The sequence below is a fragment of the Anser brachyrhynchus genome (genome assembly GCF_964034855.1).
Source record: "Anser brachyrhynchus genome assembly, chromosome: 17".
Taxonomy (NCBI): domain Eukaryota; kingdom Metazoa; phylum Chordata; class Aves; order Anseriformes; family Anatidae; genus Anser; species Anser brachyrhynchus.
In genome coordinates this window covers 10593184-10617689 of record NC_137710.1, presented here as the reverse complement: position 1 = coordinate 10617689, position 24506 = coordinate 10593184, and the positions used below count along the sequence as shown (strand labels likewise).

At 45.4% G+C, this 24506-nt stretch overlaps 1 protein-coding gene across 2 annotated transcripts in view; it reads left to right on the top strand.

The window, feature by feature from the left end:
* Window positions 1–24506, top strand: part of BCR (BCR activator of RhoGEF and GTPase) — a 97874-nt gene that overhangs the window by 61530 nt on the left and 11838 nt on the right. For both annotated transcript variants that reach the window (XM_080559988.1, XM_080559989.1), the window contains 12 exons: window positions 1988–2095; window positions 3861–3921; window positions 4817–4869; window positions 5229–5369; window positions 14683–14804; window positions 15063–15231; window positions 16654–16773; window positions 17542–17617; window positions 18194–18298; window positions 19133–19207; window positions 19941–20038; window positions 20727–20858. In XM_080559988.1, the coding sequence (XP_080416114.1) occupies window positions 1988–2095; window positions 3861–3921; window positions 4817–4869; window positions 5229–5369; window positions 14683–14804; window positions 15063–15231; window positions 16654–16773; window positions 17542–17617; window positions 18194–18298; window positions 19133–19207; window positions 19941–20038; window positions 20727–20858 (1260 nt within the window). The remainder of the gene's footprint in view (window positions 1–1987; window positions 2096–3860; window positions 3922–4816; window positions 4870–5228; window positions 5370–14682; window positions 14805–15062; window positions 15232–16653; window positions 16774–17541; window positions 17618–18193; window positions 18299–19132; window positions 19208–19940; window positions 20039–20726; window positions 20859–24506) is intronic.

Here is a 24506-nt window from a genome sequence, read left to right as displayed (position 1 = left end):
GCCAGTGCTCCGTCACCTGCACAGTAAAGAAGTGCTTCCTGATGTTCATACAGAACCTTTTGTGTTTCAGTTTGTGCCCATTGCCTCTGGTCCTGGCACTGGGCAAGTTTTCCTATTGAAACTAAGGAAAAGAGAAGGAGGAAAAAAAAATAAAAACAACAAAAGCCATCAGGCATGTGGGAGTGAAATATGCTTCTTGTGTTTGAGGAATATTTTGTACAATTTTATAACTAAAAGGAAACACTTCAGAACTTTTTTTTAGAAATAAAAAAATATTTAGCAAATATTATCACTAATAGTTTTCAGGAATGGAAAATTTTTAACCAAAAGCCAATTATTTTTACCAAAGCTTGTTTAGTTTTCATTGCCTTCTTCTTAATCAAAAAAGGGAAAACTTAAACGAGTATTAACGTTTTGTGTGAGCATCATTGCTTTGATTGGACGATCAGATTTTAATTGAATAGATATTTTAATGACAGCAAGTGTAGAGAAGGAAAATGAAAGCTTAGAAAGATTGTTAAGGAGTAGTAGGAAATGGAAGAGCCGCACAGTAATGGAGAAACTCTGAAGTTCTGCGATGTTAGCTGGCATCATCCAAATCTAAATGTCATAAGCCCTACAAATGACTGATAATTCTGGCAGCAGCTTCTTCAGGGAATTGTGCCCCAGTGGCAGCTACAGATTTCATTCTCTCCACACTGCTGGGGCCAGATCACCCCTGGCATAAGTGAGCATGGTTTCCTTCAGGCTCAGCCATAACGATGTTATTTTGTGTGAGGGTTGAGGCTGGTTCCTAATCTTTTAGTAAAATGCACCATAGAAAATAGCTCACTTTTGTAGCCCCTGTTAGCTAAAGAAATCTGTGCAGGGAATGTTCTTTGGGGAGTGCCTTTTTCTCTTCCATCATTTCTTGCACAAAGCTCCATAGAGAATGGGAAACACAATGTTTATGACAGAGCAGGAGAGGAAAAGAGCACCTACTGCTCTGCCTGGTGCCTCTGTGGGGCAGAGGTGGTAGGGAAGGTGCAGAAATCATAAGTGTAAGCTTTTTTTGGGAGAAAAAAAAAACACAACTTCGTTAAAAATAAGTCTTTTTCAGTACTCCACCTGTTGGCTCAGTACTGACCACACTTCTGCAAGCACATTCAAGCTGCTGAGGTGTTTGCGGCACAGCCTGTGGAGCTCTGCAGCATAAAAACTGCTCTGCAATCCAGACAAGCTTGGAAGCTACCCAGGGGTTTCCTGAGCTGGATCTTATGTTCTCTGGCATGAATATCGCTGCAATTAATAAATAAGTCAGCAAACAGAATCAGTGCTAGGGCTCAGTGATGACAGTGGTTTATTGCTAGACTCTGAGGCCTACTGTGTCTTCATCCAGACCAATGGTGTATTCCTTCTGCTTGAACTGTCATTCTCTGTCACCTAAGTGCTGCAGTCACTGCCTTCCAAACAGATCGTGCTCTGGATCTCTTCTGTATTTTCAGCACTCTGCTGCCCTTTACAACAATGTTTGCTGATGCAGATACAGGTTAATATCTGGGTTTGTTTTAGTGTGACCAGCACGCGTGCAAAAGCCAACAAGTAGCTTACTGCGGTCACATTTGTGCTGTTGGGCTGAATCATTCCTGTCTGATTCATATTTTTTGGCAAACAGCCAGCAGTTCCAGTTGCATCAATGAGCTAAAATATTAATAGATACTAATCTGGCAGTTCAGAAGGGAAAAATAGATGGCAGTAATAAGGGTGTGTCATCCTCACAGGCCAGTAAGTGAACTTATTCAGGGTAGATGGAGCTGGATGCATAGGACACCTGCCTTGGTTAAGCAAAGCTCACAGGTCAGAGCTGTCTTTCTGGGCCTGCTCAGCATTCCCTGGGATTCTTTGTTGTGAAGGAACATGACCTGATCTTTAGATGCCAACGCTGGCCATCCCAAACCGTCTTCTTCCCTAGCGTTTATTTTATTTTATTTTGTTTTGCTTCCTGCAGGCCAGCCAGCTGGGAGTGTACCGGGCCTTTGTGGATAACTATGAAGTTGCTATGGAGACAGCAGAGAAATGCTGCCAAGCCAATGCTCAGTTTGCTGAAATCTCTGAGGTAATGTCATGGTATTCAGACACACGAGACGTCTGAATCTGACTAGTACCCTGCAGTGTCACTCCTGTCTATTCTCCAAGTATCTTTGCCACCCTGACTTCTGAAGGAGTTATGCCCTAGACTCACTGCTTCAGCTTGTGTTCTTACAGCAATTTGTACTTTGGCCTAATAGAGTTTATCCTATGGACAGCCTTTATGTGCTGTTTCTGCCCAAGGAATCTTGTCATAACTGGCGTTACTTTGAAATTCCCAGCTCTGTGCCACCTGCATGCATTTCTAGCAGGGAAAGCTGTTTTGGAGCTTCTCAAATATTTCTCTTGTTAATGGTAATGCTGACTGTGATGTAAAAAGCCATCCTTAATGGCTTGTGTTATGGCTATCTGTGGAATTGCAGACTTCACTGCCTTGGAGAGGATGAGAGTAGCACAGGAAAACTCTGTTTAAAATGGCAAGTGTGTCAAGCATAATCTAGATTTACTGGCCGCTCTGATTTCCTCTCTTTAAGAGGAGTACTTTGTGTCAAAGCATTTTGAAGGCTTTTTCAGGCTTCCCAGGCCACCAGCTTTGCTGGCAGTGCATGGTCTCATTGACTGTTTGCACTGCAGTAATTATGTCTTGAACAACTCAGTTGCCAAGAGAATGGGAACTTCATATCTGTGTCCTTAAAAACAACCAAATAAATAATCAGAGCTGAATGATACTGAGAGTGCTTATTGCTCTGAAAAAGCTAATGAGTACATTCAATGTTGCATGTCCCTTTAGATTTTTATAATAAAGAGATAAAGTGAAACAGTCCCTCTGTGAAACAAGGGAAGCAAGGCTTGCCTATTGGGATCTGCTGTACTACTCATTGGAGTGCAAGTGCCTTCTATTCTCTCCTTTACTGAGGGTTTCTACCATGTTCTGGTCCTTTACCCTATCACTTCTGTGCTCCAGTGGTGTCAGCTCATTAGTAGAGTAGCTTCCCCTGTGCTTACTTTTCTTTCAGTACTAAAATGCATTCCATAGAGTTTCCTATTTATTAACAGTACTGTGTATAGAAAGTGTTCCAGTAACACCTAGAAGATAGAGACGAGGGCAGCGGGGTGTTGGGCTCTGTGCAAATGCGATCCCTCAGTCTTCCTGTTTTCTGAAGGATAATGCTGAAATTATGCCAGTACCTGCTGCATTTAGAATGATGGTAATGATACTTTTGCATTTGTGTTAGTGTCCTGCTGAGGATTTCAGAGCACTCAGCACATTAATACGTGCAGCTTCATAGTCCATGTGCAAAAAAAAGTGTCACAGATATTGTTCCTTTTTGGCCATGAAAGACAATGACTTGGCCAAGGTTGCACAGCTCAGAGCACATATAAGGAAGTAAAACCAGGGGGTGCTAAATCCCAGTCCTGTACTTTATTTATTGGTGGCGTGTGCATGCTGTGACAATGGCTGCATCCTTATGGACATGCCTTTCTCTTACAGGTGATTAAAAATTCCACCATCCTCTGTTGCTGTAGGTGGTTCCCTGCTTTGTTGCATCTCTATTGACATACACTCCTAAGAAACCTGATTAATATTTGAGATGCGTGGATGCCTGTGACATGGCAAGGGTGAAGTTATCAAGAAGGAAAGCATGTTTTTCCTTCACTGATTTGAAATGTGAAAGGGCTGTCCTCCATTTTCACTTAGGCCCTTCTTTGGAGGAGCAGATAGACTCTTACATTCCCATGTGATATTTCGAGGTGATTGACTGCCTGCTACGTGGGTTTTCTTTTTCTTTTAGAATCTAAAGGCTAGAAGCACAAAGGAATCTAAAGATCAGACGACGAAAAATTCCTTGGAAAGTGAGTGATCCATGCAGAGGAGACTGGTTTGTCAGGACTGTGTGGGGGCTGTTGCCAAACCTCCACTCTCACTACTTCTTTTTAAATGCTGGAAGATTATGAAGTCTCTGCTGGCTTTACCTAGGAAATCGGTTCCCTTTTGCTAAGTAGTAGAGCTTGTGCATAGTAAACTGCATGCATGCATGGGCAAACCTCTGCCCCAGCTTAAAACCTGATGAGTCCCTCTGGGCAAAACCAGGCGAACCAAAGGACTGCTGTGTTCTTAAGAAAACGACTCCTACACAGTGATAGCACAAACGTCAGTAATTGTTTTTTTGCCATTTCAAGAGAGCCTGGTCAAGGTCAGCTTTCATTGTGCTTGTCTTTATACATGCACATAGTAGAAGATAAGCCATGTTATATGAAGATTCCATACTGACTAACGTAAAAGCCAATCCCCTTCCTTTTTTGGCCTGTTATCAGGGTTTGGAAGCACTCAACGGTTTCATGCTGAACTCCAGAAGGAGGGATGCACTGCCAACCTTTCAGGGACCTCCTTGGCAACTTTAAGAGTGCAAGGCCTGATTCTGACCTGTGGGACCAGGCAGGTTGCCAGGGAATTGCTGGGAGTGTGCCATGCTGTGTGCAGTTGTTCGGTACTGCCTTGTATGCTCATCCACTGTCTGACAGGGTGTGCTCACAAGTGGGCATTTGTTTCCCGTGGAGCATGTTTATTTCCTCTGTGTTTATGTGTGTTTAATTGGCTGTGTAGCACATTAACCTTAGAGAAGGGTTTCTGGTAGCTCGTTGGTTAATAAACCCGGGCCTGTACATTCAGTGGCATTGGACAAGTTGCTCTGTAGGGGCTGTATTTAGGTACCTCTTTTTTATGTTTCCATTGCTTTTTTTTCCACAGCTCTCCTATACAAACCAGTGGATCGAGTGACTCGCAGCACACTTGTACTGCATGTAAGTATCTGAAGGGTAGTTTTCAAACTTTTTGCCCCCCCCCGCCCCCCCCCCCCCCTTCCTTTTTTTGTCCCTTTAAATTTTCCATGGAGCTGCAGGACTGCAAAAATTAAGCTGTTATGCTGCACAGGAGCCTCTTCACGTTACACTGAGGGGGAAGAGCCCGTGGATGGTACCTCTCCATTGGTGTTACAAAATGCAGAGGATCATTTTCTTCTTCCTCTATACATACAGCCTTATTCTACTGTGTAAGAAGTCATGGACCATCTTGTCCCATGGCTCTAGTTAGGGGCCTTCAGACCCTTCTGCTTTCCAGTGGTGCTCATGGTTCTCTTCTTTGCTTGTGTTCCTGGTTGCAGGATTTGCTCAAGCACACTCCAGTGAGCCATCCTGATCATCCACTCCTGCAGGATGCCCTGCGGATCTCGCAGAATTTCCTTTCCAGCATCAATGAAGAGATCACTCCTCGTCGGCAGTCCATGACGGTAAAGAAGGGGGAGGTGAGTCTTCCTGCTTCCATTATTTTCTTGGTTCCTAAATACTGGTTGTGCCTTTGTGAGGCAGACTGGGAACTTGAGCTATCCGTTTGTTTGTTGCTAAGAAACAGTTTATGCAGTGTCCTTGTTCTCTAAAGGATATAGTACAGCTCCTCTCTGTTTTCTGTTTGGAAACCCAGAGGAAAAGTGTGATTAGAGTTTTGTCCTTAGTGGTGTTATAATAATTTGTCATACATCATTTCTACGATGTGTAGTTATGTACTAAATGGATTTGTATTTTACCTGCAAACTCAAACCAAACAGGAAGTCTAGGAGGGGAAAAAGGTAAGGAAAACATCAGAAATCATGACAGGAAAAGCTGTTTTCCAGAATATTGATTTGCACTATAAAACTCAGTTTTGCATCCTTATTTCTAAAGAATAATGTTGTAAATGGGGCTAGGAAGCAAAACAAATGGAATGAGTTGGGAAAAATAAGGGGGGTATTTAACTCCTGAGGGTGCGATGAAGCCCTTCTAGGCTCTGCTAGGAGTTGAAATGTGCCCAAGACGTTTGAAGCTGTGAAGTTCCCTTACCTGCATGTGGTGCTGAGCAAGGAGGACATAGACCTACACAATAGTAAACTCTTATTTGCCTCACTGGGCTTGATTCATCTGCCTCGTAATTTCATTAGAAGGCAGTTCAGTCCTTCCCGATGAGGACACACCGGGACTGACAGAAGTATTAAGAGACAGAAGGATGTAGGAGACTGGACAAAAGAGAGGTGCAGCTCAGAGAGTAAATTCATAAGAGGCATTGTGGCAGTGTGCCAAAGACACTGGCTGATCAAAAGCGACCCAAATTAGCCAGTGCAAAAACATCTCCTACAAAGCCCAGGAGATTGTTAACGTACACAAACCATCAAGATGTATTCCCAGGTCCTGTCAGCTGAACATGCTTGCTTTTAGCTGCTAAACGGATTATCAGCTGACAAAGATCTGCTAGAAGCTGCAGTACTGGGAATTGGGTGTACTGTTCGTCTTAGAATTCTTGGTCATATTCTTATTTCGTTAACCGAGGAAAACTGCAGCTGAGAAGAGGGAGGATTGAGCAATCAGAGACTGAGGTACAAGCTCAAACATCAGTCACCAAGGCCTGGAGATAGTAGATGGCCTCATTAAAGTGGATGCTGATTGAGTCACAGCAGAAATTACAGGCTGGAATGCCCCCTCAGAGGGGAGGGAGCACTTTGTGTTCTCTGGTTGTCTGTCAGCATCTCAATGAGGGATGCAGGCTTTGGAAAGTGTCATGCAGAATCCTAATGAAGTGCTAGAGCCCAGGCGGAGGGGCAGGCTCGGGAGGATAATCCTGATGATCTCTTTTTGGAGCAGTATGTTTGTCAGATCTTACGAAGCAGGAAGGAGGAGGCCTGTCAGCGTTGGGCTCAGCAGGCCTGTTCACACTCTCACTGGCCCTGTAGTGACTTCTTGTATGTGGGGAGGAAAAGATGACTACATATCCAAGGAGAGGGCTGTAGGTGTGCTGGAGGGAACTGGGGACCCTTTGTGCTCTTTCCCACGCCACACGTGGCTTGCACTGAGCCCAGGGAAGAAAAGTACTTGCTTCTGATGCTTCCCAGCCTTCCACTCTGGAAATCTGAATGAGGATACTTTCTTCAACCATTTGGCACCAATAGCCCTCATTTTTCAAAGCAGTAATGCTTTGGTTGACACCACTCTGTCTGGAGAGTAGCTACATTCATTCTCTTCATAGTAATCCAAAGACAAAGGGAGCTTCCAGCTACTCTGGGTGGGTTAGTGATGGCTGCTGTTTCCTACAAGCTATTCACCTTGGGGTCATAGCTGGGTTTTGTTTATGCTTGTAAATTTTTCCTTTTCTGCTTATCCTTTCCTCCCACTCCCCTTGCTTGTGCTTCCCCTGGGGTGACAGGACAGTGTGCAGTTTGCATCTCCTAATTGACTACTCTCAATGCATAATGCATTTTTTTTTATTTTAATGAATCACCAGCTTGCTTTGATGGCTTTTCTCATTATTTGTCTTACACCACTTTGAAATTTCCTTGGTGGAAAGGAAGGAGGGAAAACAGCCTTTTCCCCTCATGTATTGCTTAGGTGCTGATCGCAGTTATCTTTTTTCCCCAGTCCTCGCCTTTTATGCAGAATATTTTCCCCTTTGAGTGCATTGTCGGGAGGAGTTGAATCTGCTTTGCTCCAGCTCTTTTTTTTAGGATCTTTTTGAACTGCGGGAAGCAGTGAGTGGCTAATCTCCCTAGTGATGGGCTGCTAAGAGGTGTGGGTCAGGAGGCAGTACAAGTCTTCATCCCTTTTGCAAAAGGTGGTTCCCTGCTCCGGGGGCATTGGCTCTGTCTGACCTGCCTGCTATCTTCCTGCAGGATGCCAGATGTTCTTCCTGCACACTAGCCCCCCAGTTCTGCTTGGCTCAGCAGGCTATTTTTCATAATTCTAGGTTTATGCATGTAAACTGAAAGCTTTCTGTGATTCGTGGACATGGTTTAATCTGCTGGGGCTGAATGAGTATTTCAGTTAGTGCTAGGAGGTGGGTACAAAGGGAGTAAAACCATTCACTCAGGGACAGAAGGGGCTACAACAGGGAAGACGGTATTGGTGGGCTGAACCTACAAACCAGGGCTGAGGGAATGCTACACCTAGCTTGGCCCTTGCTGCTGGCCAGCCTCTGCTTTGTAGTTCGCTGGGGACTGCTGCTACAGACGAGCTAGGAGAACACCAACCCCAGCCTGTTTGGTTTGTGAGTGGTTCACTCAGTGTGCTTGATTGGGGTTTGAAAAGGCAGGAATGGCCCTGAGGCTGAATTTAGCTAGCAGAGCATAGAGGTCTTGAGCTGAGGATGTTTTCTCCACGATCTGCAGAAGGGTTTGGATGTGTCCTCACAGTAGAACTCAAAGGAAAGGGTATGGGAGGAGTGAAGGCCTTGCAGTTTTTTGACAGCTTTTCTGGTCTTGCCCTAAGAATTTCAGGTCCAGCACTGTCCCCGTACCTCTGAGGAAGGGTTTGAGCCCTTGGTAGATGACAACATAAGGAAGCCAGGAGGGCTTTTTCCAGACTTTTGGATCTGTCTCCCTTCAGCCTGTACTGTTCCATTATCTTACTGCTTCTTTTCTTCCTACCTTTCTATTGTGGTTATTTTATTATATATTTTTTACATTTTTGATGGGTTATCTGCAGATATCCACTTCACTGACTCTCTAAATAATCAAACACATTCACAGAGGGAAGGAAAAGGGGGGTCTGAGTAGCACAGCATCTTCTGACTCAGAATGGGAGTGGTGAAAAATCTTCCACCTTTTAGGAGCATGGAGCAGGCACCTTACTTGCTCACTGACTCTTCTTTACTGCTGTCCTCTGGTCTTGAACAGGGAACCTGTTTAAGGTTTTCCAGAGGGTGGTCCCCTGGAGAAGCAGGGAAATGTATGCTTTGAGGTGAAGGATGTGCCAGATAAGCTAGAAGGGAAGGAGTGATAGCCCCGCGAGACTGATTAACAGGTAGCCGATGTGGACTGTGTATTTTTTCTCATCTGAACCTGGATGCAAATGACCGTGAAGCTGGTGCTGCCTTGTGCTTCCAGATAGTTCAGCCCATTCTTGTAAAGCAGGAGTTAATAAAACTGCAGCAAATCACAGAGTTAATTTGGGAGATGTTAGGGCCCTCCCTTGACTGCAGCTCATCCAGTGCTCTTTGCAGTGTGTTGTTTCAGGGTAGTTCAAACCAATCTGAGTGGTGGTGGCTGCTATTCTGCCCTGCCCATGGCCATGCAGTCCCACCCTCTCTGAAGTGTTGGTACTGGTATTTGTGTGATCCCACAGTGGTATGGAGGAATGGAGCTGCCTGAAAGCTAAACCTTGGCTTAGTGTCTGATCTCCTCAGCACACAAGAGGGCAGACAGGCAGTTCCTTCTGGGAACAAGTCCACTAGATCACATTTTGGATCAGCTTATGCTGCTGTGGACCTTCCGTGTCTGCACTAAGGAGAAGAGGCTGCTTGGCAGACTGCTCTACTGTGTATCTAAATGTGGCTTGTAACTGCAATCAAGGGACAGGGTATCATTGTTTTAGGCTCCTGTTCAATTTAGCAGAGGCTGTTGTAGGAACAAGAAAGGGCAAAGGAGCTATGCAAGGGAACAGAAGTGCAAACTAAAGCCATTGGAAAGCTGGGGGCTAAGCTTAGACCCAGGCAGGCATGCACAGCTTGAGGCCTGGTGCCTACTGCTCCTGATGCCTTGGGCAGATGTTGGCAATAGAGCACTCAAAAATGATCTTGGATGCTTCACACTCTCTTGCAGCTGGAGTCAGAGAGCTCCTGGTGACAGAAGCTTTGGAAAGAAAAAAAAAGGCTATTAAAATGCTCAAAGAGCAGCCAATTTAGCTCCCTAGGCAGAGAATCCCTTTATTCTGCAATGCTGGTCTTGCAACACATGCACACACACACACGAGGAATCATTTTCTTCCTACGCTCTGCAGAAAACCAAACCACCTCTTCCTCGCTGACATATGCCAATACCCATCTCCTGCTCTTACCCTCCTCCTCCTGCATCACACATGTTCCAGTCCTTCCCAGGGCTCTCACCCACGCACACTGCAGGCCTCTGCTGTCACCACATCGGATGAGCTCTTTCCTTGGCACTCACGTGAGGAGACAACTCTTTGTACAGCTGTGGTTCTGGATGAGTATATTTTTTTACATTCCACTTTTTGTAATGTGTCTCAGACAAGCTGGTCTTCTGCCACACTTCCTGGAGTTAAGTGGAACGTGACAGCAGCAGGATTTATCATGTGCAAACAGCACAAAAACACTGTAGGATGAATAGATGAGCACATAGGTAGTCGTGAGGCTGGTAGCAGAGAAGGGGGAGATGCTTGTTAACGGAGGTAAGAGGAGGAGGACAACAGCAGGCAATCCAAAGAGGTATCCAGGCACTGAAGGATGTAGAGGGAGAGCTCTTTTGTCCAGAGCACTGAAATGGGTGGGAGAAGCAGCAGGTAAAAACATGAAAAGGAAAGCAGGGTCTAGAAGGGAGACTTGGGAATTTTACTGCACCAACGCAGGAGCTTAGCAACAGCCTCGTGGAGGTGACAGTCTGCCCAGGCCCTGTGTAAGAGATTAAAGGTGATCCTAATTCACTCAATTTTGATACAAAATGGGAGGTTTTCCTCTAGGCCTCCACAGACATCTTTCTGTAGCTGAGCTAATCTCCTGGGCTGGACACCTGCTAGTGTTGGGGCTGTTTGTGGAAGAGAGGGAATCACTCTGCCACCAGACTGCCACTCTGATACTAAGCCCATGTTTTGTTGATGCTAGTTTGGTGTTTTTGTAGCCTGTATGTTATTTCAGGGTACTTTAAGAAACACATGAGGTATTGTACATCTCATACAGCAGGATCACCAAGCCAAAAGACTTCGTGTTTCAGGAGACCCTGTCTAGCAGGAGGCCACTGAAAGAACAGCTGTTGCTGCCCCTAGGTGGGAGTTGACCAAAGTGGGCGTGGGAGTTGACCAAAGTGGGCTTTGGTGCCCAAAATGCTAGAGAGGACCAGTGGAGCTAAGGTGGCCTGGGCACCTGACAGGCACAAGTGCTGCCTGAGGGGGCTGCTGGCTCCCCCAGGGTGGGATAGGATGGGCTGACTCATGCCGGGAGGTCAGGAAAGTGCCCTGCGCTCCCTCACCGTGGGGCTTGGCAGGGATCTGGTAGGCCAGTTGGGAAATGCTTTTATTGTTTCCCACTGACCTGCTGAACCCTCCCGGCAAGATGAATCATCTGCAACAAAGGATGTGACCCTTTGCTGGAAGCGCTCTTCCTCTGCTCCACTGATGCTGCACAGCCTGGTGCATGCCTGTTGTGGCCAGCCCTAATGAAAATCCTGTTTTCCCAGAGAAGCTGGTAGTTAGACCTAATATCAAGCTCCACGCCCTTATGACTTGATCTGCAAACCCTTTCTCCTCTCCTCTTTTTCCTGGATCCTTGGTTGCTCATTGTGGCAGTGTACCCTTGCTCCCTGTGGGAGACCTTCCCACCTAGCTCAGGAGTGAGACAAAATGAAGAATGAAAGCTCAAGGAAGATTAGCGTTTTCCTCTGAGTGGATGACTGGAATACATCCCTTTCACCTCTTTCCTTCTCTTCCAGTCAAGCTTAGGAAATACGCCCTTGTCTTCTTCCCACCCAGCTCTCTTTCTGAGAGATCCTGCTGCCAAAACTTGTGTCTTGTCAATCTGGGTAATTTGTACCCAGGAGTGCCAGCCAAAATAAACTCAGTGCAAAGGAGGGGTACCCAAGTCCCAGATGAGAAGTGCGAAGGCTGTTAAATCACACCCCTATTTTGACATTGTATAGCTGAGCTTTCTGCTTGGGTTTTGGGGAGATGTGGGACAGAGAGCAGGGCTGCTTGGAGAAATTCTGCTCGAATGATGACAGCCAAGGCCTGTACAGTGGCAGATTAGGTGCAAATTTAGACACAGGAGAAGGGGTCATCTGGGTGGAGCAGGCAGGCTGTGTGAGGAGGTCTGTGGCCTTGCTGCAGAGCAATGGGCTCTTCTAGTCTCACTTTGTGGAGGCTTGACACAAGGACTTCCAGTCACTGGTGCCTCTTTATGGGCATCCGTTCACTTGAAGACATGCTTCTCTTCAAAATACTGTGGTCTAGGTGATGGTAGAGGAATACTGCCAAAACCAAACACACTGCCAGTGCCTGGCAAAAGGGGGACACAAAGCAGGTCAGGACTGCGGCACATGCCTGCCTGGGTAGCAGAGGTGAGTGAGTTGAGAGAACATCTTTACACCTAAGAACAATGGGCTGAGGTTGGGCTGGCAACAAGCAGCTATTCTCATTGCCCCGGAGGAGCTGAGCTGATTTGCAGCATAATTAATATTCATCAGATCTACCAACCTGAGATCAGGGTTTTGGCTTGTTCAGAAAATCTCTATCCCTGCTTTGTTACTGCCCCCAAATGAAATTCTTTGCAGCTGTGGAGAGTGTTTCTGTTACTGACAACATACCTCCTTCTTATTTATTTATTTTTAAAGCTGGATGTTTCTAGTTTCCTGCCTACCTGGGATTTGTTGACTGGGCAGGAGCAGGGAGGCATGCACAAGTGCACATCATTAGCAGAGACATCAATGCAGGCAGGCGTTCTCTCCAAAACCACCAAGGAGAAGCCAGGAGGATCACGCCCACCTAAAAATAAACATTAACATATGTACAGGCCTTTCAGAGCCTGAATCACTGCTGGATACCAGATCTCCACAGGCTCATGCCCAGAGATGGTGCAAGAGTTTGCTAGGGAGCAGCATTAACTTCCTGGCACTATGGGGAAGGTGCAGCTTTGGTTGCTGCTGCTTGCAGATTCCCGGGACTTCTGTACGTTGGCAGGTGGCCCCAAGATGAGATGCTGACACTGTCTGTGCTTCAGCAGCTTGCTGTGGTGCTAGTGCAGCTGCAGACAGTAAAATGCAGACTCTTAGCCCATGTCAGGAAGTTTAGGGTGCTTTAGGACAGACTGTGGAAACAAGAATTATGTCTGCAAGGACATTTCTCTCCCTTGTGTTTCCTGCCATGATGTGTACTGGGCTCGGGACTGATGTGGTTTGTTTTCATTTGGAGAGCCAAGATGGGAAGGATGGTAGGAGGAAGGAGAGGCAGTGCGGGGGTTTGTACTCCCACTCTCTGCAGTAAATGTGTTCAAGGCTTGTTATGTCATGCAGCAAATAAAACCCATGAGGCGTAACCCAGAGAAACTGAGGCACAGTTCTGCTTTGGATGTCTTGACCTTGCTCAGGTTAACTGCTTTCCTACTGCACACTGCTGCACACCGGACCAGAGCTGCCTTTGGAAAAGGAGGACAGCTTTTGCATGTGTGGTGATTGCAGAGATGCTGCAGGCCAGCAGCGAGTCCTACTGACAAGTCGTGCGTAGGCCTGGAGAAAGCTGGCAGTGAAACAGCAGGAGGGGTGTTGGCGAGCGTTGGACAGTGTTAGATCTCTCCAATCTCCAGCCATGACGTTGTCATGGCGTGTACAGCATGAGTGCCATGTCACTCACTGGTATCAGGGGAGCATCCTCCTAGCTGGAATAGGAAGGAAAAATACTGTGGGTCAGGAAAAAGTGTCTTAGCAGACCTGCATGGATATGCTGATGGTGCCTGCTTGTACTGGCCATGAAGCAAGGCAAAACTGACAGTTATCCGAATTTGTGGGAATAAAATTTGCCCTGAGTTTCATATCCTTGACTTCTGTTTGAAAATCAGTGGGAGATTTTTATTCTTCCAGATGTGCACTCAAACTCTTATTGATCCTGACACATCAGAACAGAAGGTCTGAGCGTGGAGCAGGGCTTGAAACTCCTGCGTTGGTCGCTGGTGACAGCATAGACCCATCCGCCTCAGTGCCAGCGCTCCAACCTTTCTGTCTGCAGAGTCCCTGTAAGGGAAATAGGAAAGAGATGCTTCTGCCCTCCAGTGTGTGTCTCTTATGTAGAAGGTTGTAAAGCTTCCTGGAACCAGAGGCAGACATAACGGCATCAGTGTTAGGCACTTTCTTTACATCATCTGGGTTTGAGGAATGTATATTTGACTTGAGGGGAGAAAAAAAAAAAGGCTTTTAACAGGCATGGGGTAGGGGACATATCCAGATGGTCCTGTTTAAACACAGGCTGGTAAGGGACTACTGAGGAGTTTGCTAGGTACACATTTTGGTCAGGAATCATCCCTTAACAGCACTTATAATAAAGAAGCAGCAATGGCATTCACCTGTTAATGGTGACAAACTGCTGCTGGGAATGGAGGTGTTGGTAGGCTCCTCTCAGTGGTGGGGTAGCTTCAGCTGGACCCAGCGGCTTGGGAAGTGACTCCTGGGGAGGGCAGGGAAATCCTGGATAGAAAAGTGGTGTTTGCTGCTCTCTACTGGTTTGTGGGGGGGATGATGTGCTGTGAGCAATCGTGGCCCTCGGGTATGTAGAAGCCAGGCAATGACTCACCATAAATTACACGGGCTCAGAGACAGGTGCTGGAAACAAGCCTCAGCTCTGACCTGGAGCCAGATGAGGAAGGGGGTGCCTGGCCATTGTTGCCCCTGGGAGAGAAGGCAGCAGTAGGGAGCACAGCTTGCAACAAGGAGCATTTAAAAGCCACCTTTTTTTTTTTTTTTTTCCCCCTCTGTATTGGAACAATTTACTGAATTGGCTCTGGTAGGAGTCATGCATAAGGAGTATGGAGTGTGTTGTTGAGGGGGCTCAGTGCCTTACCTGGGCCTTTCTTGCACTAACCAAAACATTTTCTCTGTTTTTCACCAGCACCGGCAGCTCCTGAAGGACAGTTTCATGGTGGAGCTAGTTGAGGGGGCTCGCAAACTACGTCATGTCTTTCTTTTTACTGATCTATTCCTGTGTGCCAAGCTCAAGAAGCAGATTGGAGGGTGAGGTTTCCCTTCTGGACTATGTACTTTGCATCTCAGCTTCAGCAGAGTTCTCAGTTTAGCCAGCAATGATAGTTGAATACTCCAGTTTCTTACTGGAGAGCAGCCTTTTACCAGATTTTTTCCACCTGGAAGTCACAGTGAAGTTGTGCCCATTTCTGTATCTTCTGAACTATAATGAGGAAGGGCTTGTGGGAAGGGGGAGTGGGTGTTGCCAAGCGCCAGTAGTAGTAAAGGCTTGGAACTTCTGTCTTTCAGAAAAAGCCAGCAGTATGACTGTAAATGGTACATCCCACTCACGGACCTTAGTTTCCAAATGGTGGATGAGTCTGAGGCAGTGCCCAACATCCCACTGGTACCTGATGAGGAGCTGGATGCCATGAAGATCAAGATATCCCAGATCAAGAATGACATCCAGCGTGAAAAGGTAAAAAGGGGTTGAGCGCTCCATCCAAAGTATAGAACAGATTCAGTATCTTTGCTGACATGAGATGCTGATAGAAGCAGCATTCCCAGACCTGCACAGCATGGGGAGTCCTGCAGAGACAGACCACCCAGCGGAGATTTGTGGTACAGCTCTGTTAGCAGTGATAGCTAGACTGCTGTGCAGCCCATCATTGCTCATCCTGCTGCACTGCTCGAATGATGGTGTCCTTTGAGGATGCAGGAACTGCAAAAGATGCTTTATGGTAGCCAGTAGCTTCCCTACTTGCATGGGACTGCCTGTAACTGCTTTATCCAGGCACTCATGTGGAGAGCGGAGCTCTTATGTTGTAGACACGAGAAGGACTGGGAGTGTGGCATGCCATTTTTTAGGAAGTCTGACTTCTAGCTGTCTGAGTATGATCCTGCAAGTGATTTTGGTCAGAAGCGTGTACTTTGGAATTTTTGCAGGCTCAAGTATGCTTTTCTAGCATTTTCTGACTTCACCAGTGTCAAAGCAACAGCAAGTATACAAAGAGCATACAAATTATTCTGACTGGACAGTCTGACACAGATATGGTGTCTCTGGCCCAGGCTTGTCTTTGCTTGCAAGACATGTTTTCTCAGAGTTGTAAGACTTTGAACCATCTTGCCACCCAAATGAGAAACAAGGCTTTGAAAGCTAAAAGCCTGCTGGTCTGTAGAGGAGGATATGAATAAAATTGCATGTACCATGAGAAGAAAATCCCCCACACTTCCAAAGAACACGGTTCTTGTGCCTCTGCCCTGGCTAGCTTTCAGAGAGGGTTTCCTGGAAAATGTGAGATACTAGGAGGAACACCGTGTGGAAGCCTCTTACTCACAAGGTGCAGGTGTCTAGGAAACACGCTTTGGTGCATCAGTGCCAAACAATGTACGTGGTTGGCTTTGGGGCTGTTTTTTCTCCAAGAAAAACTTGTTTTTAGGTGACCTCTGAAAATGCATTGGTGAGTAGCAGATAGGAGAGAAGTTTGGTGATAGAGTTCCGAGCTGCTTTTAGAGAAGTTGCCTTCACTCTGCTTGACTAAGGATGCTTGTGGAGGACCTGGCAGTGCTATGGCTGCCCAGTGATGGGATGCTGCCTGCAGCCTCTAGAACAGAAAATACAGGGTGTAACTGGGGCAGTGGGTATGTACCCCTGCACCTTCATCTGGGGCACCTGGAACTAGGCACAAAGTCTGGCTGCAGAGATATTGCAGAGATAACACCTTCCTGAGCAGCTGGAGCCCTGTGAATCCTATTGACAGCATTTCTCCTGCCTGGGGCCTTTTTGCTACTCTCAGAGGGAAGGGACCATGGGTCTGAAAATATATGTTGATGTAAATGGGGGCAAGTGCAGGAGAATGACATTTGTGTCTTCTGTCTCCCTCTCTCCCCCACCCTTCAGAGAGCCAATAAGGGCAGCAAGGTCATTGAGAGGTTGAAAAAGAAGCTCTCAGAGCAGGAATCACTCCTACTGCTGATGTCGCCCAACATGGCCTTCCGGGTACACAATCGCAATGGCAAGGTGAGTGGCTTTTTTGGTCTGCCTCAGGCCTTGCGTACAAGATAGCTGTCAAAGGACTGTGTGTGTGTCTGTGTGCCTGTATATGCCATATACAAATGGACCTGCCCTGGCAGAGCAATAGGAAATGCTTACTTCGTCTAACAAAAAGCGCTGCAGCAACTCCCTTTCAGACTCCCCTTCAAGCTCAAGGCTTAGTGCATTCAGGGCTGTCTCCTCAGAACTGTATGCTGCACTTGGCACCGGGGATGCTGAACGGTTGTGAACAATCTCCTTTTAGCTCCACAGGATGCTCAGTGTGCCAAAGGTATCACCTGCTCTGGCAGTACTGGAGCTTTTCACTGTGGCCTTTGCACATACAAAGACAAAGGATGCTCCCAAGATCCTGTTACTAGTCAGTGAAAATTCACAAGCTGGTGCATGCTTCTTCAGCTTGTATCAGCCTCTTGGCCTGCTGTAGAGGCTCTGGGGTTTCATGATGCAACTGTTACAAGGAATATCATGGGACCCCGTGCTGCCAGGGACACAGCTGCTCTTTGCAGGGTGGAGCTCTGTGAAAGCTCTGACTGCAGGAGTCCATGTTGGTACCGCTGGCACACTGCTGAGAAGGCACGTTGCCAGAGTCCTGCCTGTCACTGACAAAGCTGTGATGTAGGGCAAGTGGCAGTAGTACTAGGACAGTATAGCTAAGAATTTTCACTGGAGGAGATGTTGGAGCAGGTCTGCTCTCGATGGCGTGTCAGACTAATGTTCTTCTGTTTTCCTGGGTAGAGTTACACGTTCCTCATTTCATCGGACTATGAAAGGGCAGAGTGGAGGGAGAACATCCGGGAGCAGCAGAAGAAATGTGAGTGACCCTCAGCTGGGCATTGGTACAAATACTGTGATCCAAGAGCAGGAGTCCAGAGGGTGAGGTCTGGGCAGAGTTTCCTGAGAAAAGAGGACCACGCATTGAAACTTATAGTGCAACATGTATGTCTTTTGTCTGTGCACATCTGAGCCTCTCTAAGGGAACTTTGACTGTAGTACCATGTAGGGAATGCATGGGGGAGAGATCGTCCAATTTACCCCAGAGCTCAGAGATTTGTGCAGCTCCAGGTGGAGGGAACAGCTGCACCCTTTTACCTGGCTTCAGTCCAAAGAAACTTTTATTTTGGCATGGGTGGTTTTTGGCTTTGCAAGAATATGAGTGCCCCTTGCTTCCTGTGAACCATTGAGACATTTCACTCCAAGGAGTAACTGAATATGCCCTAAACAGAGCTGAATATGCCCTAAACAGAGATGGGCTGCAGCAGCAGTACAGACCTGAACACTGTGGTACAATTGCCAAGCAATGTCTAGGGAGCAGGTATCCTGTCCAGAACGGGAGAGCCCAGCTTTTGCTTTGAATTTTAATTCCTCTTCCTTTGAATCTCCATGGCAGGCTTTAAAAGCTTCTCACTCACATCAGTGGAGCTTCAGATGCTGACCAACTCCTGTGTGAAACTTCAGACAGTCCACAACATTCCCCTCACTATCAACAAGGAAGGTGAGACCTCTAGTTTGTGCTTTCTTATGGTGTATCTGCAGAGAAAAATCTGTCTGCCTTTGTGCATTTCCCCTAGAGTTGCTTTTACTGCTTCTATCTGCTACAGGCTTCAGCCTGGTGATGATTTACAAACTGATGGCTCCTGTAAATCAAAAGCTGAGACCTTATGTAGCCAACTTTTGTAGCTTAGTTGAAGTAGATGATAGCATACGAAAACAGAACAGCAGGAGTGAAAGCAATTAGTGATCCCAATGTTTGCTGCAACAACAAAAAAGAAAAAACAAGCTCCAAATTATATGGCTTCATCTGAATCAGTAAAATATTCCTGGACATCCTCCAATATGTATCCACTGATTACTAAATAGATTTTGCACGCAGCCATCATGCCAGGGATGTGCATGCCTGTTAGAGCCCTGGCTTGGGACACCTTTGAACGCCTGGGAATCCTTTGGAAGAATTCTGGTTAGCCTAGGTCAAAACTTTGTCAAAGGCCATCGTTTATTACTATGTAACCTGGTAGTATAGATATGGCATTTTTATTTTTACTTTTCTCCTTTGAATCTCTTCCATGCTGTCATGCTGACCCCAAAAGTGGCATTTTAAAACCCCAAAACTGTCAGAAGATATTGCAGGTGAAACAGACACTGAACCTGGAACAGTATCCCCCTCTCTTTTACTGAAACAGCTAGGTTAAATGCTCCTGCCACATTTGTTTTTAGGAACATAAACCTGTGTAAACCTGTGCTCATAAACTCGTGTAAAATCAGCTCATCACTGTCCTTCTCTCTTGACTTCTCTGTGAACTTAACGGAATTCCTTGACTGTTTTGTGCAGATGATGAATCCCCAGGTCTCTACGGATTCCTGAATGTCATTGTCCACTCTGCCACAGGATTCAAACAAAGTTCGAGTGAGTTGCAGTTCTTTAATACAGAGGTGTTGACAGAGGTTAGATAGTAGGGGTGAGGTAACTCAGGTGCTGTGACAGCTGGTCGTGGATTGATTTAGGATTGCAGTATTTGGGATGATGGTGAGGAGGTGATTTGGAGAACTGGAAGTGAAGTCAGGATATTGGTATAAATTTAGGGGAATGCAATGGGGCTGGCTATCATAACCTAAAACATACAAATAGGGGCAATGTCTGCAGCTTACTACTAGTTCTTCAAAAACACTAGATACCACATAGTTAATCACTTTGTGGAGATAATGAGTTTCTGACGGCTAGCCCCTAACCTTGTCTCTGAGGGATATTATGCTAATGCTGGTGTCAGTGAAATCAGCTCTGATGTGTTGATGAGATCCAATATCTACCTGGGGAAGTTTCATTTCTCATTGGTGTACACCGTCTGCTCATTGTGGATTGATCTGGGAAATATTGGATGGTAGCAAACAACAGACTCATGTTATAAGTGAAGGGCTTGTCTGTGATGAGGTTATTTATACCACTGTACTAATAATTCAGCTGCATAAAAGTAACTCTGCTGGTCCAGATGAGAAAATTTGCCTTGGCCAGTGCAAATACAGAGATCCATACAGGTACAAATACAGAGAAGATATAAATGAAGTAACGCCCTAAAACTCAGGAAAAGGTACGAGTTTCTAGAAATTTTTACAAAGTTTCTGCATTTGCCTCCCCTCCTCAGATTTGTACTGCACATTAGAGGTGGATTCTTTTGGGTATTTCGTGAACAAGGCTAAAACTAGAGTTTACAGAGACACCACGGAGCCCAACTGGAACGAGGTAGGTTGGATTTTCTTAATGTGGCTTGTTCCATGTGCCATCAGTTCATGAGTAGAAAAACTACAAATGAAAGAACATTTTGTCTGCAGCCCATGCTGCATGTTTTGGACTTGTGCTGCATGTGCTGCCTCTCAGCACATCTTTAGCAGATTCACGAGGCTCTCAGGTCTTGTGGCAGATTTTTCTTGGATAGTTAAACAAACATTTCAGTACAAAATGAGTCTTGCATTGTCCAGCATTTCATCATTTAAAAAGGTAAGTATGATTATTTTTTAAGACATCAGTAAAAATACATTGAAGAAGGAGGTTTCTTTGGAGGTGTTCGTGTTTATTTGTTCTGAACGGGAAGAATTAGACATTGTACCTGTTTATTGCCAACTTGAAAACCTGCTGGAGAGCAAAATTAAATATAAGGAACATGGGTGAATTTGTTTCTTTGAATGATGCGTTACTGAAACTCAGTGAAACCTGGCTAAGGAGTCAGGCATCTTAGTCTCTGATTTGGCCATCTTGTATATACAAAATACAATTCCAGTTTAATCCTGGACTGCCTGCATTAGGGAGGAGGTTTTTGTCAGACCTTTAGTGCTCCTTCCTGATGAGTTTTAAAGAGATTCAATTGATTATTAAGAGACTGGTGTCCTGCTGTGGTGTATTCATTGCTCTCTCCTTTCCTGGTACCCTGCAGGAGTTTGAAATTGAGCTGGAAGGCTCACAAACTCTGCGGATTCTGTGCTATGAAAAGTGCTACAACAAAATGAAGCTCACCAAAGAGGACGGAGAGAGCACAGATCGCATAATGGGGAAAGGACAGATCCAGGTAAGACTGTGCTTAACTCATTCCCGCTATCCTTACTGCAAATCGTAATTGGCTTTTGAATCCTGGAGTGCCCCAGAGAGGCTTTTTCTGCCTTCTGATTTTGAGAATCATGGAGATTTTTTCCTCCAAACAGTGAGGAATACAGTGTGATTCACAGGTGGGAAGTCAGAAGCCTTTTCCCTCTTGTCTTGTCCCCATGTCTGCTTCAATATCCTTGTGAAAAAGATGCTTTTTCAGAAGAAAATTAAATCAGAGAATCTCTGATTTCTCTGTTATATTCAAAACGTCTAGCAGAGTATACAGTAACTACACGGTCACTGAGCCCTGGGCACTGTTGAGGATACTCCATTTGTGACAAAAGAGGAAGTAATGAATATACTATCCCCCCTGTAAAACATGCTGAAGAAACGCTATCTTCCCTATGTGCTAGAACTTGATTGATGTGCTAGCGAGGCCTTGGAGGACAGGCTTATTGTCCTGATAACTGCCGTGTCCAGAGTTTAGTGTCCATGACAACAGGCTGCCTCTGAAATAAATGGATTATTTGAACTTTTCCACCACTGTGAATCAGCATGGGACACTTTGTCTCTGTGGCAAATTTGCAATATGATAGGGGAGGCAATGAGATGATTGCAAGTGGATGCTGCTCTCAGGGAGCTGCTGTGTGATAAAGAGCTAAAGCACCATGCAGGAGAAATCGGGCCCCTCAGTGGAGGATGTCATGGTGAACATGTGTTCCTGCTCTTCCTCCAGATTGTTGCATTGTCTGTGCACAGCTTTAGGGGCAGTGTTTGAGCATTTGCTCTGAGGATGCATTCTTTAAACTGGACTGGCTGTTGTAAGCAGCAGGGACCCTGCCCAGATATCTTTTCCTTATTGGCACACTGAAAAATATCACCAGTTCTCCTTCATTTACCTTTAGCTCTTCACCACTTCTTGTATGTCAGCTTCCTCCAGCGTTTGAGTGATGATCACACAGGCTGTCATTTGTGGGATTTCAGAAACAGCTCTGATTGAGGGTGGCTTGCAGGATCATATCTCACCGTTTCTCTAGAAGGGTTCATTGTCTAAATGAATTTCGTGAGGCCTGTTCCTTTCCCTCCCTACTTGCAGCCCTGAAGCTGCCATGCTATTTTCAGGGAGAGCCTTGCCACCAAATGCATGGTGGGTGTTTGAAATAATGTCTTGGTTTGTATGTACGTTTTCAAGTATAGGGTGACTTTTATGTACATTTCTCAGGCTAATCAGAGATAAGCATGTCCCTACTGCTGACAAAAGCTGATTTTCTGTGGAGCTGAGCAACTACAAAAAAGCAAGTTTTCAGCCCTAAAATGCCCTGGAGATTTGTGTACTCTCATTAAAGAACTCTGGAATCACTGACCCTGTTAATTCTTCAAATGTTTTACATAGAGTGGTATAAGATCTTAATTTTTTGAACATTTTTCCCCACAAGAATAGGCATTTCTATGCACAAAACGTGTGCATTTTGTTAAAGCATTTTATGCTTAAATTAATCTGTGACTTAGAGTTAGCGGTATTAATTCTGTCATCGTCTTTTCCTGTCATTAGTTTTATATTCATTTTCTTTCAGAATTTTCCCAGGTGCTTTTACATTGTTTTGTTTTATTGAGAATTTCTAGTGTAGGTAGGATTTTCCATTTTGTTTTTATCCATGGCTTCTTGTTGTTGCCAATGTTGTTATTCAGCCAAAGTCCAGCCTACGTAAAGGCAAGGTCTGTGAAACTGGGCGAGTTTTTTCCAAAATTCCCTGTAGTTAAAAACTCTGAGAATATCAATATTCATGTCTGCATCTTCCTGCTATTAAAACAGGAAAATTTCTGTGTTGGCTAAATTGCAATGTATTGTTAAGCCATGTATTCTTGTAAATCTGCAACTTCCTACTCTGGGATTTCTGACTCACGAAGTTTTCTGGGCTGCAAAGATGAAGACAATGCATCAAGGAGATGAGGGCTGTTTTGACTGTGAAACGTTTACTGAATCTCTCCATTACATAATGGCACTGGAGGAAGGAAAACTGAAAATTGGTCCGTGTAGTCAGAAGCTTCCAGGAATGGGCAGTGATTTTAATAGCTCCCATTGCTTCTATTTTTTCTTCCTATGGAATATTTTGTTTACCTGTTTTTATAGACACATTCAAGAGGGATGAGGCTTGCCAATCTGGAAGTTTTTTCCCCTCAAAAGTAAAACCACAAAGTTTTAATATGGGAGCACCTCTGGTACACAGACAAGTGAAATCCTCGTCGGACCTAGGAATGGCAGCACTGGATGCGCAGGTGTTTCCCTAGTGTGTATTCATGGATGGGGGCTTCTCTTATATTTCAGAGAAATACAGGGAGAAGGTGCCAGTGCTGGGTACACTGAAACTGAGATTGTTGGGGAGTTTGGGGTAGGGGGAGGAAACAGGTATCATTTTATAGCAGGAAGCATGAGGCTTAGTTCAGTTTTAAGCATCAGTTTGCCTCTCATTTTGAACTATTTTTCTTTCTGTTGTTACCCTGCAATCCATCTTTGGTACTTGGGTGGCTGGCCCTTTTGCTCTTTGAATTTTGTTCTTCTTGTGGCAGGCACCTCCCCATGTTTTGAGTGTAGCAGCCTTTTGTTTGGTCTTCAGACTCTGCATCCAGGCGAGCACATATGTCAGCAAAACTGGCCTCAGCACTGGGAACAGACTGCATGAGTAAACTGGTGCTTCATCCTGTGATCCATCTCCTCCAGTTGGTGCCTCCTAGATATGTGGCTTCCTTTGTTACTTTTTTTTTTATTTCTGCATGATCAGCTCAGACAAATTGTTTCCTTCTCTCTCGCAGCAGTGCTGGAAAATCAGAGAGGATATGAGCTTAGATCAGTCATTCAGTGGTAGCAACGCGCCATCATTCCTCTGTTGCCATGCAAAACAATCACTCTTATCTGCTTAATTATCTGGGATGTCTCATAGCAGTGCGCATGGCAATCACAGACATCTAGGTTGTTTTCCATGTAAAACATAGTCACATGCAGTACCTCCGAAGTGTCAACTCAGAAAACCTTTTACACACTTGAGTTCATTTGAACAGTTTGCTCATGCAGAACAGTATTCCAGCAATAAAATTGGGTGGAAATGAAGAAGGCAATGGGTCATATCTAAAGGGTGATGGCGGAAAAGATTAACATGTCAGTGGGGAGCTTTGAGAAGAATGGGGTTGTGGCTGGACTGGGAGCTTCCAGCAGCAATGAGACTCTGACAACATGTATGTCACATCAGTTACACTTAAAAATTGATGGAGTGTAAAGTTGCCAGGGAGATTTAATAAAGGGAGGAAGTAATGCGAGTAAATAACATAAAACACACTAACTTTAAGGTTGCCTCAGTTCTTGCTGCCAGGCATTTCACTTCCACTGATGCATCTTTGCTCTTTTTTTTTTTTTTCTTTTTCCCTCTTTCTGTGTGTTATCTTTTCTCTTTTTTTGGGGGGAAAAAAAATCAGCAAGATCTCTGTGGTGGTTTCTTAAGGCAGAGCACAGACTGCATGCTTAGTGCTTGGCTTGCATTTGCTGTTGACCAGTGTCCTCAGTTCGCCTTTTTCCCAGGTCCCCATCACTTTGTGTTCTGCCCGCTCAGCCTCTGCTGACTTCTGTACACTAATTGTC